Raw genomic sequence first — 10,490 nt, 5'->3', positions numbered from 1 at the left:
TCGCGCAGCGCGTCCTAGCCCTCAAAGGTGACCACCAACCACTCGGCAAGAATTGGCTGGAAGCCTTTCTAAAGCGTCACCCAGCACTAAAGACTAAAAAGCAACGCCGTATCGACTCTCAGCGTATCAATGGCGCGTCTACCGAGGTAATCCAAGCCTGGTTTGCTTCAAAATTACGTATTCCTGCAATTCAAGCGATTAAGCCGCAATGCAGGTATAATATGGATGAGCATGGCCTTATGGAGGGTCAAGGGGGCTCTGGGCTAGTTGTCGGGAGCGCTACCTTACGCGCAATACACCAGAAACAGCCTGGTTCGAGGGCGTGGACGTCAATTTTGGAATGTGTGGATGCCCTCGGCAATACCTTACCCCCCTGGTTATTTTCAAGGGCAAGGACGTCCAAGAGCAGTGGTTCCCTGATAAAAATCTTCAGGACTTCAAGGACTGGCGCTTCAAGGCATCCCCCAAGGGCTGGACAGACGATACGATAGCTATCAAATGGCTTGAAGACGTTTTTATACCCCTTACGCTTCCTCAGGACCCTTCAGACACTCGTTTACTTATTTTGGATGGTCACGGTAGTCACACAACTGATACTTTTATGTCTCTTTGCTATCAAAACAACATATACTTATTATTTTTACCCCCACACATCTCATGTCCTTCAGCCCCTCGATGTTGGGGTGTTCTCAGCTATGAAAACGGCATATCGCAAGGAGGTCGGGTTTTTAACCCTATTAACTGATTCAGCACCTATTGGCAAGCGGAATTTTATGCGCTGTTACGCCAGAGCACGCCAGAGGGCCCTAACGGCTCAAAATATCAAGTCTGGTTGGCGTACAAGTGGTCTATGGCCCCTAAATGTCGCTAGGCCCCTTACTAGCCCTCTTCTGCTTGAAAATAGCAACCGCACACGTCACCAAGGTCCAGATATTCTATTACAACCCAGCAAGTCCGGAAAACGCTCCAGACGCCTTCAGAGGGCAATGTTGTATGGTCAACGCCAAAGAAGAGCGTAGATATAGAGCGCCAGTTTAGGGAGTTCAATCGACTCCAACAAACTAACATGACTACACAACGCCAGCTATTTAGAAAGATGAAAAAAGGGTTTTGATGAGAAGGATTATCTATTAGTAAGCGCAGAATTACAAATTAAGGGCTTAAAACAGCGATTGGAGCTTATGAAGCCACGGAAAAAAAAAGAAGGTGCAAATAAGTCCAAACGCGAAATTCGCAAGGATTGAGGACGTACGGCGGATGAGGGAAGTATCTAATGAAGCTCTTGTTTGATGATTCGGGTTCAGAAATATCTAATGTATCTACTGTCGAAAGCGATTGTATAGTTGTTCAGAATTGAATTTGTGGTGGTTGTTTGAAATTGCAGTGTTATTCGTGGTGTTTTGTTTTATAGGGTGTCGGAATGGGGGTGAAATACGTTATATAAAGAGAGCAATCGATATCCAAGCACGGCTAAAACCAAGTGTACTATAAAACAAAACCTAACGTAGAGACTAAGGAGAAGTAAGGACTCTAGCGAGAGTAAGCGGACTTCCCGGATATTTGCAATATTTAGCGACTAACTTTCAGAAAATGTGGGATTGAGCGCCATATGTGTGCCTGAGGTGGTGCCTAAGGCAGTGAAATCGCTTGTGTAGGTAAAAAGGTCGGCACCTGCCTACCTACCTTAGATGTAACTTCTTAGAGCACTCCGAGCAGTCAATACACACATCACACTGCGCATCGAGCATCGTAACCAATACAGGATCTGTACAGAGTCATCATCTGAGGATTGAATCCCTCATGGTAGCATCTCATCGTTACTGAACGATCACTTGATTACTCTGTTGGATCCTACTTCGCAACATCAACGCGCTCTTCACGCGCAGGTCACGGTCTAACAGCACGCAAGGCGTAGCTCAACAGACGGCAGTGTCGCTGGCGTAAGAGGCGATTGATTTGGCACCAGGATTCCCACAGCATCACGAGGCCTTCACGAGCAGGACACGGTCTGGCAGCACGCAAGGCGTAGCTCAGCAGACGGCAGTGTCGCTGGCGTGAGAGGCGACTGATCCGACATCAGGACAGTCAGGTAGACCACTCCACATCACCCATTGCAGAATCACATGCGCTCTTCACGCGCAGGTCACGGTCTGGCAGTATGTGAGGCGTAACTTAACAGACGACAGTGTCGCTGGCGTGAGAAGCGGTTGATCGGGCAACGGGATTGACAGAGCGGCCATACACCAATAGGACACCACAGCAACTGAAGCAGCTCCGAGGCTCACATGAACCCCCCAGGCGCCTTCGAGGAGCCTGGATTACTTAGCACCATACGAAGGTACAGCCTTCGGCCGCGCAACATGGCAGCGGCACCTTCCCCGCGGTCAACAGCGCCATCCACGGGCTCTGACGCGCAGGACCCCAAGGTATTCACCAAAACTGATCTTGACCAGATCATGGAACAAAAGGAAGCCAACATGAAGGCACTCCACCAAGCCGAAATAAAGCGGCTGGAAGATAAGATTGACATGCTCATCAGTGAGCAAAGAGACCCAAGCTTCAGAGGCAAGTCTAAGTCAAATTCACACAAATTGTACCATGATGCCGAATTTTCCAGCGCAAGGGGCCGGCCGGAGACGCCGCCACCACCGCCGCGGATGCCGCATCGGATGCCGCCTCAGGGTTTCGCATTTGAAATCGACTCAGACAGCGAAGACAACGCGTCCCTTATCAAGGACAAGAACAAGTACAAGGATGAGGACGAGTACGAGGAAAAGGACAAGGACAAGAAGAAGAAGTCCACCCGCAGCCGTTACGACCCTAGTAACGATCCCTCCAGTTCATCGAGCAGTGGCTCAGATGATTCCGACAATTCAGACTCCGAATCGGACAGCGAGTCGGATCTATCTGGTGATAGGAACCGGCGTCGCAAGCATAAGAAGAAACACGGCAAGTTCAACCTTGAGTGGAAGTACTGGGACTGCAAACCAGACAAGTCGCAGTGGGTTCGAGGCCCCGACTCATACAAACCATGGCGCAAAGTCATTGCCTTATCGCTGCATTCCGTTGGGTGGAAACCAAAGAAGAAGCTGACAGCCTACGACAAGACGAGACTGGCTAAGGCGATCTTGATGACGTCGGACGGCTTAGCAAAAGGACTCATCGACAACCTCACGGAGGGACCAAGATGTTGGAATCGCTTGAGGCCAATTTCGATCAATCTGCCAAACAAAGGCTGAGGGCACTTTGGAAGGATCTCAACGCACTAAGATACGACGGCAATTGCCCTGTTACATTTAATACAAAGTTCCGCAGATGCAGGACTCGAGATTAAGGGTGAGCAACAGATCACCATGTTCCTTACAGCTGCTGAAGACAAGGCTTCAGGCTGGACTCGACAGCAAGACCAGTTCCTTCGTCGCAACGACATGACACCGGCAGAACTCATGGAAGAATTCGCCAACGCGTTCCACCACAAACTAGAACGAAAGAACAACGGTAACCAGAACAACGGAAGGAGCAATAGAGGAAACAGCTCCAACAACGCTCAGGCGTCTGGCAGAGGAAAGAATAACAAGAACAGCAATAGCAAAAAGGGTCGATAGGCCAACAAGGATGACAAGTGTCACAACTGCGGCAAGAAAGGCCATTTAAGCGAGACTGCAGATCTCCTCCCAAGGAAGGTGCCAACGCGAATGCCAACGCGAATGCCGCAAAAGGGCAAGAGCAGAAGACCGCGGCACCACCTGGACTCCAGGAAGCACTTGGCGACCAATTCTACGGAGCAAGGCAGGGTGCGATTACCAAGACCTCATTGACGAGTACGAACAGGCCATCGCTCGGAACCGAGCCCAAGTCCTTATTGCACAAACCTACACGTCAGAGGCCAGACCAACCGATTCTGAGCTGTTGATATTCGACACCGGAGCAAATATTCACGCCACGAATGATGAAAATGACTTTGAACAGGGCACGGTGGTCGACTTGAAGAAGAATTCGTACCCTATCGTCACAGGCGGAGGCGTCGTACATGCCCAGAGGGCTGACTCAGTCAAGTGGATCTTGAGCGGCCCAGAAGGTCAACGCAACTACTTGGTCGCCAAGTACGTACTTTTTATACCCCAGTTCCCCGTCAAGGTATTCTCAGGAGAGCTATTCTACCTGAACGGAGGTACAATTCAAGGCAATAACATCGTCAGCCGCACCGGCACAGTAATTACGACAATAGATGCCGAGAAAAGAGGCTGGTTCTTATGGCAATTCGGCAGGAGCGAACCCAAGAGAAAGCGAAAGAAACACACAGACTACTTAAGGGATCCAGGGTTAGAGGGCGCCCTAGGATTGTTCGGTTTCTCGACGGAAGAGATTGACAATATGAAGCGAGTCATTCACGACACGATGGTCAGTCCAGGGATCATGGAGATGACGGACGACCTGGCAGGGCAGTTAACCCTTTGGCATCGTCGCCTGGCCCATCCGAGTCCACAGAGACTGGCATGGACCGTAGAGCATTCAACTGGGATAGACATCGATGTCTCACTCATCGAGTCACTCCCTTGCGTGGCATGCGATCAAGCCAAGAGCACGAAGATTCCCTCTCATGACCCCCAGTACCAACCGCAGTACGTCGGAGAAGTCATTCACTGCGATCTGGGAGAACTAAAGCCCGAATCAGTCGAAGGCATGAGATACTTCGATCTCAAGACGGATGGCAAGAGCCGTCACCGCACATTCGACGCATACAAGCACAAGAGCGAAGTGGCTGGCGGACTCAAACGCTACGTAACTAGGGTACAGGCGGATTTGATGACACAGAATCCTCCCCGCCGATGCAAGGTAATCAAAATCGATGGATCCCAGGACTTCGATTTGGCAACACTCAACACCTTATGCGACGAAGAAGGCATCGATCTGCTGATATCAACCCCATACAATCAGTATCAAAATGGGACAGCAGAGCGTTCGATTGGAGTAATCCAAAACGCTGCCAGGGCCATCAGCATTCAGGGAAGAATCCCTAGTTGTTTCTGGAACGATGTGCTTAGTTGCACAACATACATTACGAATCGCACCGGCACATCAACCTTGGAAGGTGTGACGCCACACGAATGTTTTCACCAAGAACTGGCGCCAGAGGGCGCATGGGTACCAGATATGGCCAATCTACGAATCCCAGGATCGCTGGCACTGGTACACGTAGACGTCAAGCTGAGAACTACAGCAGAGAAGCTCGAACCCAGAGCGGTCAAGGCCATTTTTCTTGACTATGTCGGAGAACACAACTACCGGTTCTGGCTAATCGATGGAGGTAGATACTTAGATACACCGCATGCGATATTTCACGAAGACCTCGGCAACACCGCACGAGACGAGGCACCCGATACACGAGACATTTTTCGATCGCTTCCCCAACACATCCAGAAGCGACTCCGTCACCGAAAGACGACCCAGACGAAGGTCAAGTCCAAAGATCTCAACAAGGTTGACGAAGATGTCACAGACGACGAAGCAAACGCAGTCAAACCGCGCAGAGGGCGCCCCCGCAAGGCCAAACCGAATCTGCAAGCATACGTAGTAGAGGCCCCCCCCCGATGATGATGAACTGATGAACCAACTGGCACGCTCAAAAGCCTACATCCAAGAGGGCGCGTCTGCCAGTGACGTTGAGCAGAAAGACGAGGATTTTGACGACTTCTATGGAGGCACTGGCGACTCACATCGTGAATCAGACCACAAGTACATCAAGTCTATGCTATTCGAATTGCTGCGACAAGAACGAGACGGAATTCTGTTCGAGCCGCTACTCAATTTAGCCACGATGTTGGGAGAGTCGGAAACCTACCGCCTGCTACAGGCACAACACCCTACAGAGCCGACATTACGGGAGGCACTCAACGGTCCTAAGGGCAGCGAGTGGATGCAGTCTATTTTCGCCGAGATCAGGCAAGGCCTGGAAAGAGGCACATTCCGCTTCTGCGATAAGTCTGAAGCCATGCACGGCCATCTTATTGACGCCAAGTGGGTACTGCGAGAGAAGTTTCTCTCTCCAGGTGAATTGGACAAGCTGAAGTCGAGGATTTGCGCCAGAGGCTTTACCCAGCGGTACGGCATTGACTACAACGAGACAGCAGCGTCAACAGCCAGAGCAGCATCATGGAGGATCCTGATGGCCCTCTCGGCAGTGCTAGGCTGGCACATCTTACAGATCGATTTCGTAGCCGCGTACCTTAACGGCAAGCTTGATGAGAAGATCTTCATGAAGCAATTCCCAATGCTCAAGGAATACTTCGAAGCATACCCCGAAGAAGTAGCAAAGTACGGCTACTCCCCAGAGAGCATTATCGAGTTAATGCTGCCGCTCTATGGCTTGAAACAAGCCGGGGCAACGTGGCAACGTGAGGCCAAGAGAATCCTAAAGAAGCGTGGATTCGAGCCGTTGTTGTCGGACGATGCAGTATACATCAACGGGAAGACAAGGGACATCATTGCATCGCACGTAGACGATTTCTTGCTATCCGGACCAGATCTGGAACGTTTAAAGGCTTTGGCAGCGGACGTGTCGAAGGAAGTACCACTCAACGATTTGGGCCCCGCCGATTGGTTCCTAGGCATGCGCATCTTACGAACTGGTGAAACCGGCGATGTTAGACTTGACCAAGACCAATACATCGACAAGGCACTAGAAGCATTAGGATTCAACGAGCTCGGAGGAGTCGGAACGCCGTTCGAAGCCGGCATGGCCGCTAACTTGACGAAGAATACTGGAAAAGCCAGTACTGATGAGATACATCACTTCGCTACCGTAGTTGGCCGATTCAACTACTCCTCATGCCTCTCGAGACCCGACACGGCGCACTCAACCTCGACCTGGGCCAGGTACATGTCAAATCCATCTTCGACACACTTGATCGGACTAATGAGGGTACCACGGTACGTCGCGAAGAATCGACTAGCACTGAAGTACAAGAAAGAGCATAGAGCCACTCAATACAATGCACTGGGACTCTATGGAGCAGTAGACGCCAGCTTCGCATCCGATGCGGACGGAGGCAAATCTGTCACTGGCTACGTCTTCATGATAGCCGGCTGTCCAGTACTGTGGCACTCCAAGTTACAAAGTGTTGTCGCGAAGAGCTCCACAGAAAGCGAATACATCGCGTTCAGCGAAGCCGCCGGCGACGCCGCCTGGATCCGAAACTTCCTTACAGAACTGGGACACATGCCCGAAGGCCCTATCGTGATCCTCGAGGACAACTCTGGTGCGGTAAAGTGGTCAGAGGACCCCGCCATGAACAGACAGAAACGGCACATAAGAGTTGGTTACCATTACGGCCGTCAGGAGGTGGAAGCCGGCAACGTCAAGCTGCGTTGGGTGCCGAGCGACCAGAATCCAGCCGACGGACTCACCAAGCCTCTGGACAAAGCCAAGTTCGATCGATTCGTTGAACTGTTGGGGATGGAGCGATTGGAAAAAGGGACACCAGGTATGTGACGAGGGCGGTGGTTCACGGCAGAAACACACTGCGATTGGACGATGGAAAGGTCGTATTTGCGAGAATTAGGCCCTAGAACCCATAGTGGCGAGAGGGCGTGTGGGATTGAGCGCCATATGTGTGCCTGAGGTGGTGCCTGAGGTGGTGCCTAAGGCAGTGAAATCGCTTGTGTAGATAAAAAGGTCGGCACCTGCCTACCTACCTTAGATGTAACTTCTTAGAGCACTCCGAGCAGTCAATACACACATCACACTGCGCATCGAGCATCGTAACCAATACAGGATCTGTACAGAGTCATCATCTGAGGGTTGAATCCCTCAGAAAATATATATATAACGTAGTCCACAAGCAAACGGGTCACCCAACCGAACGGGTCACGCCCATAGCAAAAAATAGAACTAAACTTCCTAACTTTACCACGCAACTAATTCTCGATGGATTCTGCTCAAAAAGAATCTCAATTACTCCTTGCAACTCAGGCTATCAGAAATGACTCAACACTTAGTATCCGACGTGCTGCAACAATCTACAAAGTCTCGAATACTACTCTCCAGGCGCGCCTTCAAAAACGTCAATCACGTCGCAATATCGAAGCCAACGGTCGGAATTTAACAAAACTAGAAGAAAATACGATTATTCAAAGGATAATTGAGCTAGATTCGCAAGCATTTCCTCCCCGGCTAAGTGCTGTTAAAGATATGGCAAACCGACTGCTACGCGACCGCGACGCGTTACGCATCGGCAAGAACTGGGCCTCTAACTTCGTTAAGCGACAACCACAGCTCAAGACGGTATTCAGCCGTAAATACGACTATTCTCGGGCCTTATGCGAAGATCCAGAGTTTATTCAAGGCTGGTTTGACCTTGTGCGCAATACAATTGCGAAATATGGGATCGCCGATGCCGACATCTACAATTTCGGCGAGACCGGCTTTATGATAGGTCAGATTACCGCATCGATGGTTGTTACGAGCTCTGAAAGGAAAGGCAAGCCTAAGCTAGCCCAGCCTGGCAATCGGGAATGGGCTACGGTGATCCAGGGCGTCAATTCCCAAGGCTGGACGAGGCCGTGGGTGCATAGACCAAAGGGTCAAAAGGGACAGGGCCAAAAATGTGAGAATATTATTGGATGATATACTGCCCTGCTGCCCTGACAAGACTACTTAGATCTCCTGCGCTCTAAGACCATAAAACGCCGTGCCAACCCATGCTCAAACAAACTCATCTGAGTATAAAAACTATGTGCAAACGCCGCCTGGCCTGACCTGACTTTTACCGTGATGATCATTGATGACTCTTTAGCAGGGATCCAAGAAATCAAAACCGACCAACTTTGTGACATCATGCCTCGACAGCGGGCATGGTTCGCGTCGATTCCGGCACCGAGACCACGGTTTGGCTGTTCTGGATGGCGTCTGGGGCCTGACGGAACAGGATAATCTCGGACTGCTTGAAGTACCGCCGCGCGTCCTCGTCGATCAGAACTAGACTGAGGTAGTAGCGTGTGGAGAACTTCTTGTTGACGTCGCGAAAGGTCGGGGTCAGGTCGAAGCCGCCTAGGAATAGGCGAATAGGGATGGTCTCGCCGCGGGAGGGGGAGCCATCCATGATCTATCAAGATGTTGTTAGCTTTTGTGTCCACCCATGGCTGGATTCTCGCATTGCAACAGAAGCAATAGCTTATCAGATCCAGGCTACAGACTTACCTCGAAGCGCACCAACGTCTCACTCTCATTATACTGATTGGGCGCCGCGCCCGTCGTCTCGCGCCGAATAATACTCAGCTCCATGTGCTTAATCTTGAGGCGGACAAGCAGAAAGTAAATGCGGCCGACGATGACATCCTTAAGGTGGTACTTGCTCTTGCTATACTCAAACTCGATGTGCAGGCAGTCCTCGATGCCCACGTCCATCTTGATGCTGCTGTTCATCTCGGGCGGGATCCGGTAGCTGTACACCCAGATATCCTTTTCGCGGATCACGTCCGCCATGCGACGGGAGACTGTGACTCTGATGAAGTACCGCAGCTTGACATTGATCCCGTTGTAGGATTCGTATTGTTTCTCGACGTTCTTGAAGTTGAAGTCGAAGGTTTGAGGGTGTTGCAGCTCGCCCGGCGCCGCGAGTTCTTGGTTCAGTGAGAGGAACTCGTAGTGGTTGCCGCGGTCGAAGAACATTTCTGAAAGGAGATGCCGTGGTTAGTTTCCTGGTTGTTTACAGGGCGGATGCGCTGCGATCCTAAAGCTCTTGACTAGTTGGGCTTAAGAGCGTACCTATCGTGCCGATGAACTGCACCTTGATGCCAGTATGCTCTAACCTCTTCCCATCCTTAGGACGAACCGTGACTGCGCCCTTGACCGACTCGCCATCCATGTACAACGGCGCCTTCTCGCGTCGATTCTTGTCAAGCTTGACGTCGACCATGTTCCGTTCGTCGGCATCTTCAAGCACGACATCGATGTCAACGGGTGTCGCAAAGAAGTATGACATCTTGGACGACCCAAAATATAGCGGATTGGCAGCTCTGGTAGGTAGGTTTGGGCGTGGAGGAGCTGAGCGTTGGTTCAAGCTCCGTGATGTTGAACTGAGCTGTAGACCAGGGCGGGTTCATTGATAGCGGGACAGCCAGTGGGACTGCGGCCGTTTCCTGGTAGCCTAGCAGCTTGAGCTTCGCTGTCTTTTTTAGGAATTCGGTGTGGAGCCAATGACGTGAGACTACTGGCTAACACGGCTTCAACGGAGAGTGATTTGACTACCAACTTGCAACTAACAAAGTACAATTTCTTCTTGCAGTGACTTGATGGTATATGTAAATAGACTCTGCGGCTTTATCACAAAGTCAGTTAGCTACAATGTACTCGGTAGAAAAGCTGCTTGATTTACATAACAAGTGATAGCCCCATGTCTGTCCCATAACAAAACAGGGCATCAAACAGAGAAAACTACCTTTGCATTTCCTCATGTATTACCTCGTACTTCGTTCAAGAACTCATTTCA

The 10,490-nt window shown here is 50.7% G+C and overlaps 2 protein-coding genes across 2 annotated transcripts; one reads left to right on the top strand and one right to left on the bottom strand.

Moving 5' to 3' along the window:
* Nucleotides 1-2,285: 2,285 nt before the first annotated feature.
* On the top strand, nucleotides 2,286-3,239 carry BCR38DRAFT_414462 (uncharacterized protein; the record flags this gene model as incomplete). Its single annotated transcript, XM_040858938.1, has 1 exon — nucleotides 2,286-3,239. The coding sequence occupies one exon, from the start codon at nucleotides 2,286-2,288 to the stop codon at nucleotides 3,237-3,239; it is 954 nt and encodes a 317-aa protein (XP_040710295.1).
* Nucleotides 3,240-8,442: 5,203 nt separating this feature from the next.
* On the bottom strand, nucleotides 8,443-10,312 carry BCR38DRAFT_450962 (vacuolar protein sorting-associated protein 26-domain-containing protein). The gene is made up of 3 exons (XM_040861428.1): nucleotides 9,767-10,312; nucleotides 9,200-9,672; nucleotides 8,443-9,104 (listed from the first exon to the last, which is right to left on the bottom strand). The coding sequence occupies exons 1-3, from the start codon at nucleotides 9,981-9,983 to the stop codon at nucleotides 8,835-8,837; spliced, it is 960 nt and encodes a 319-aa protein (XP_040710294.1). The 5' UTR covers nucleotides 9,984-10,312; the 3' UTR covers nucleotides 8,443-8,834.
* Between the last annotated feature and the right edge of the window lie 178 nt (nucleotides 10,313-10,490).

The sequence above is a fragment of the Pseudomassariella vexata genome (genome assembly GCF_002105095.1).
Source record: "Pseudomassariella vexata strain CBS 129021 chromosome Unknown BCR38scaffold_22, whole genome shotgun sequence".
Classification (NCBI taxonomy): Eukaryota; Fungi; Ascomycota; class Sordariomycetes; order Amphisphaeriales; family Pseudomassariaceae; genus Pseudomassariella; species Pseudomassariella vexata.
Note: the sequence above shows the minus strand (reverse complement) of the source record. Positions and strands in the feature narration are given on the sequence as shown.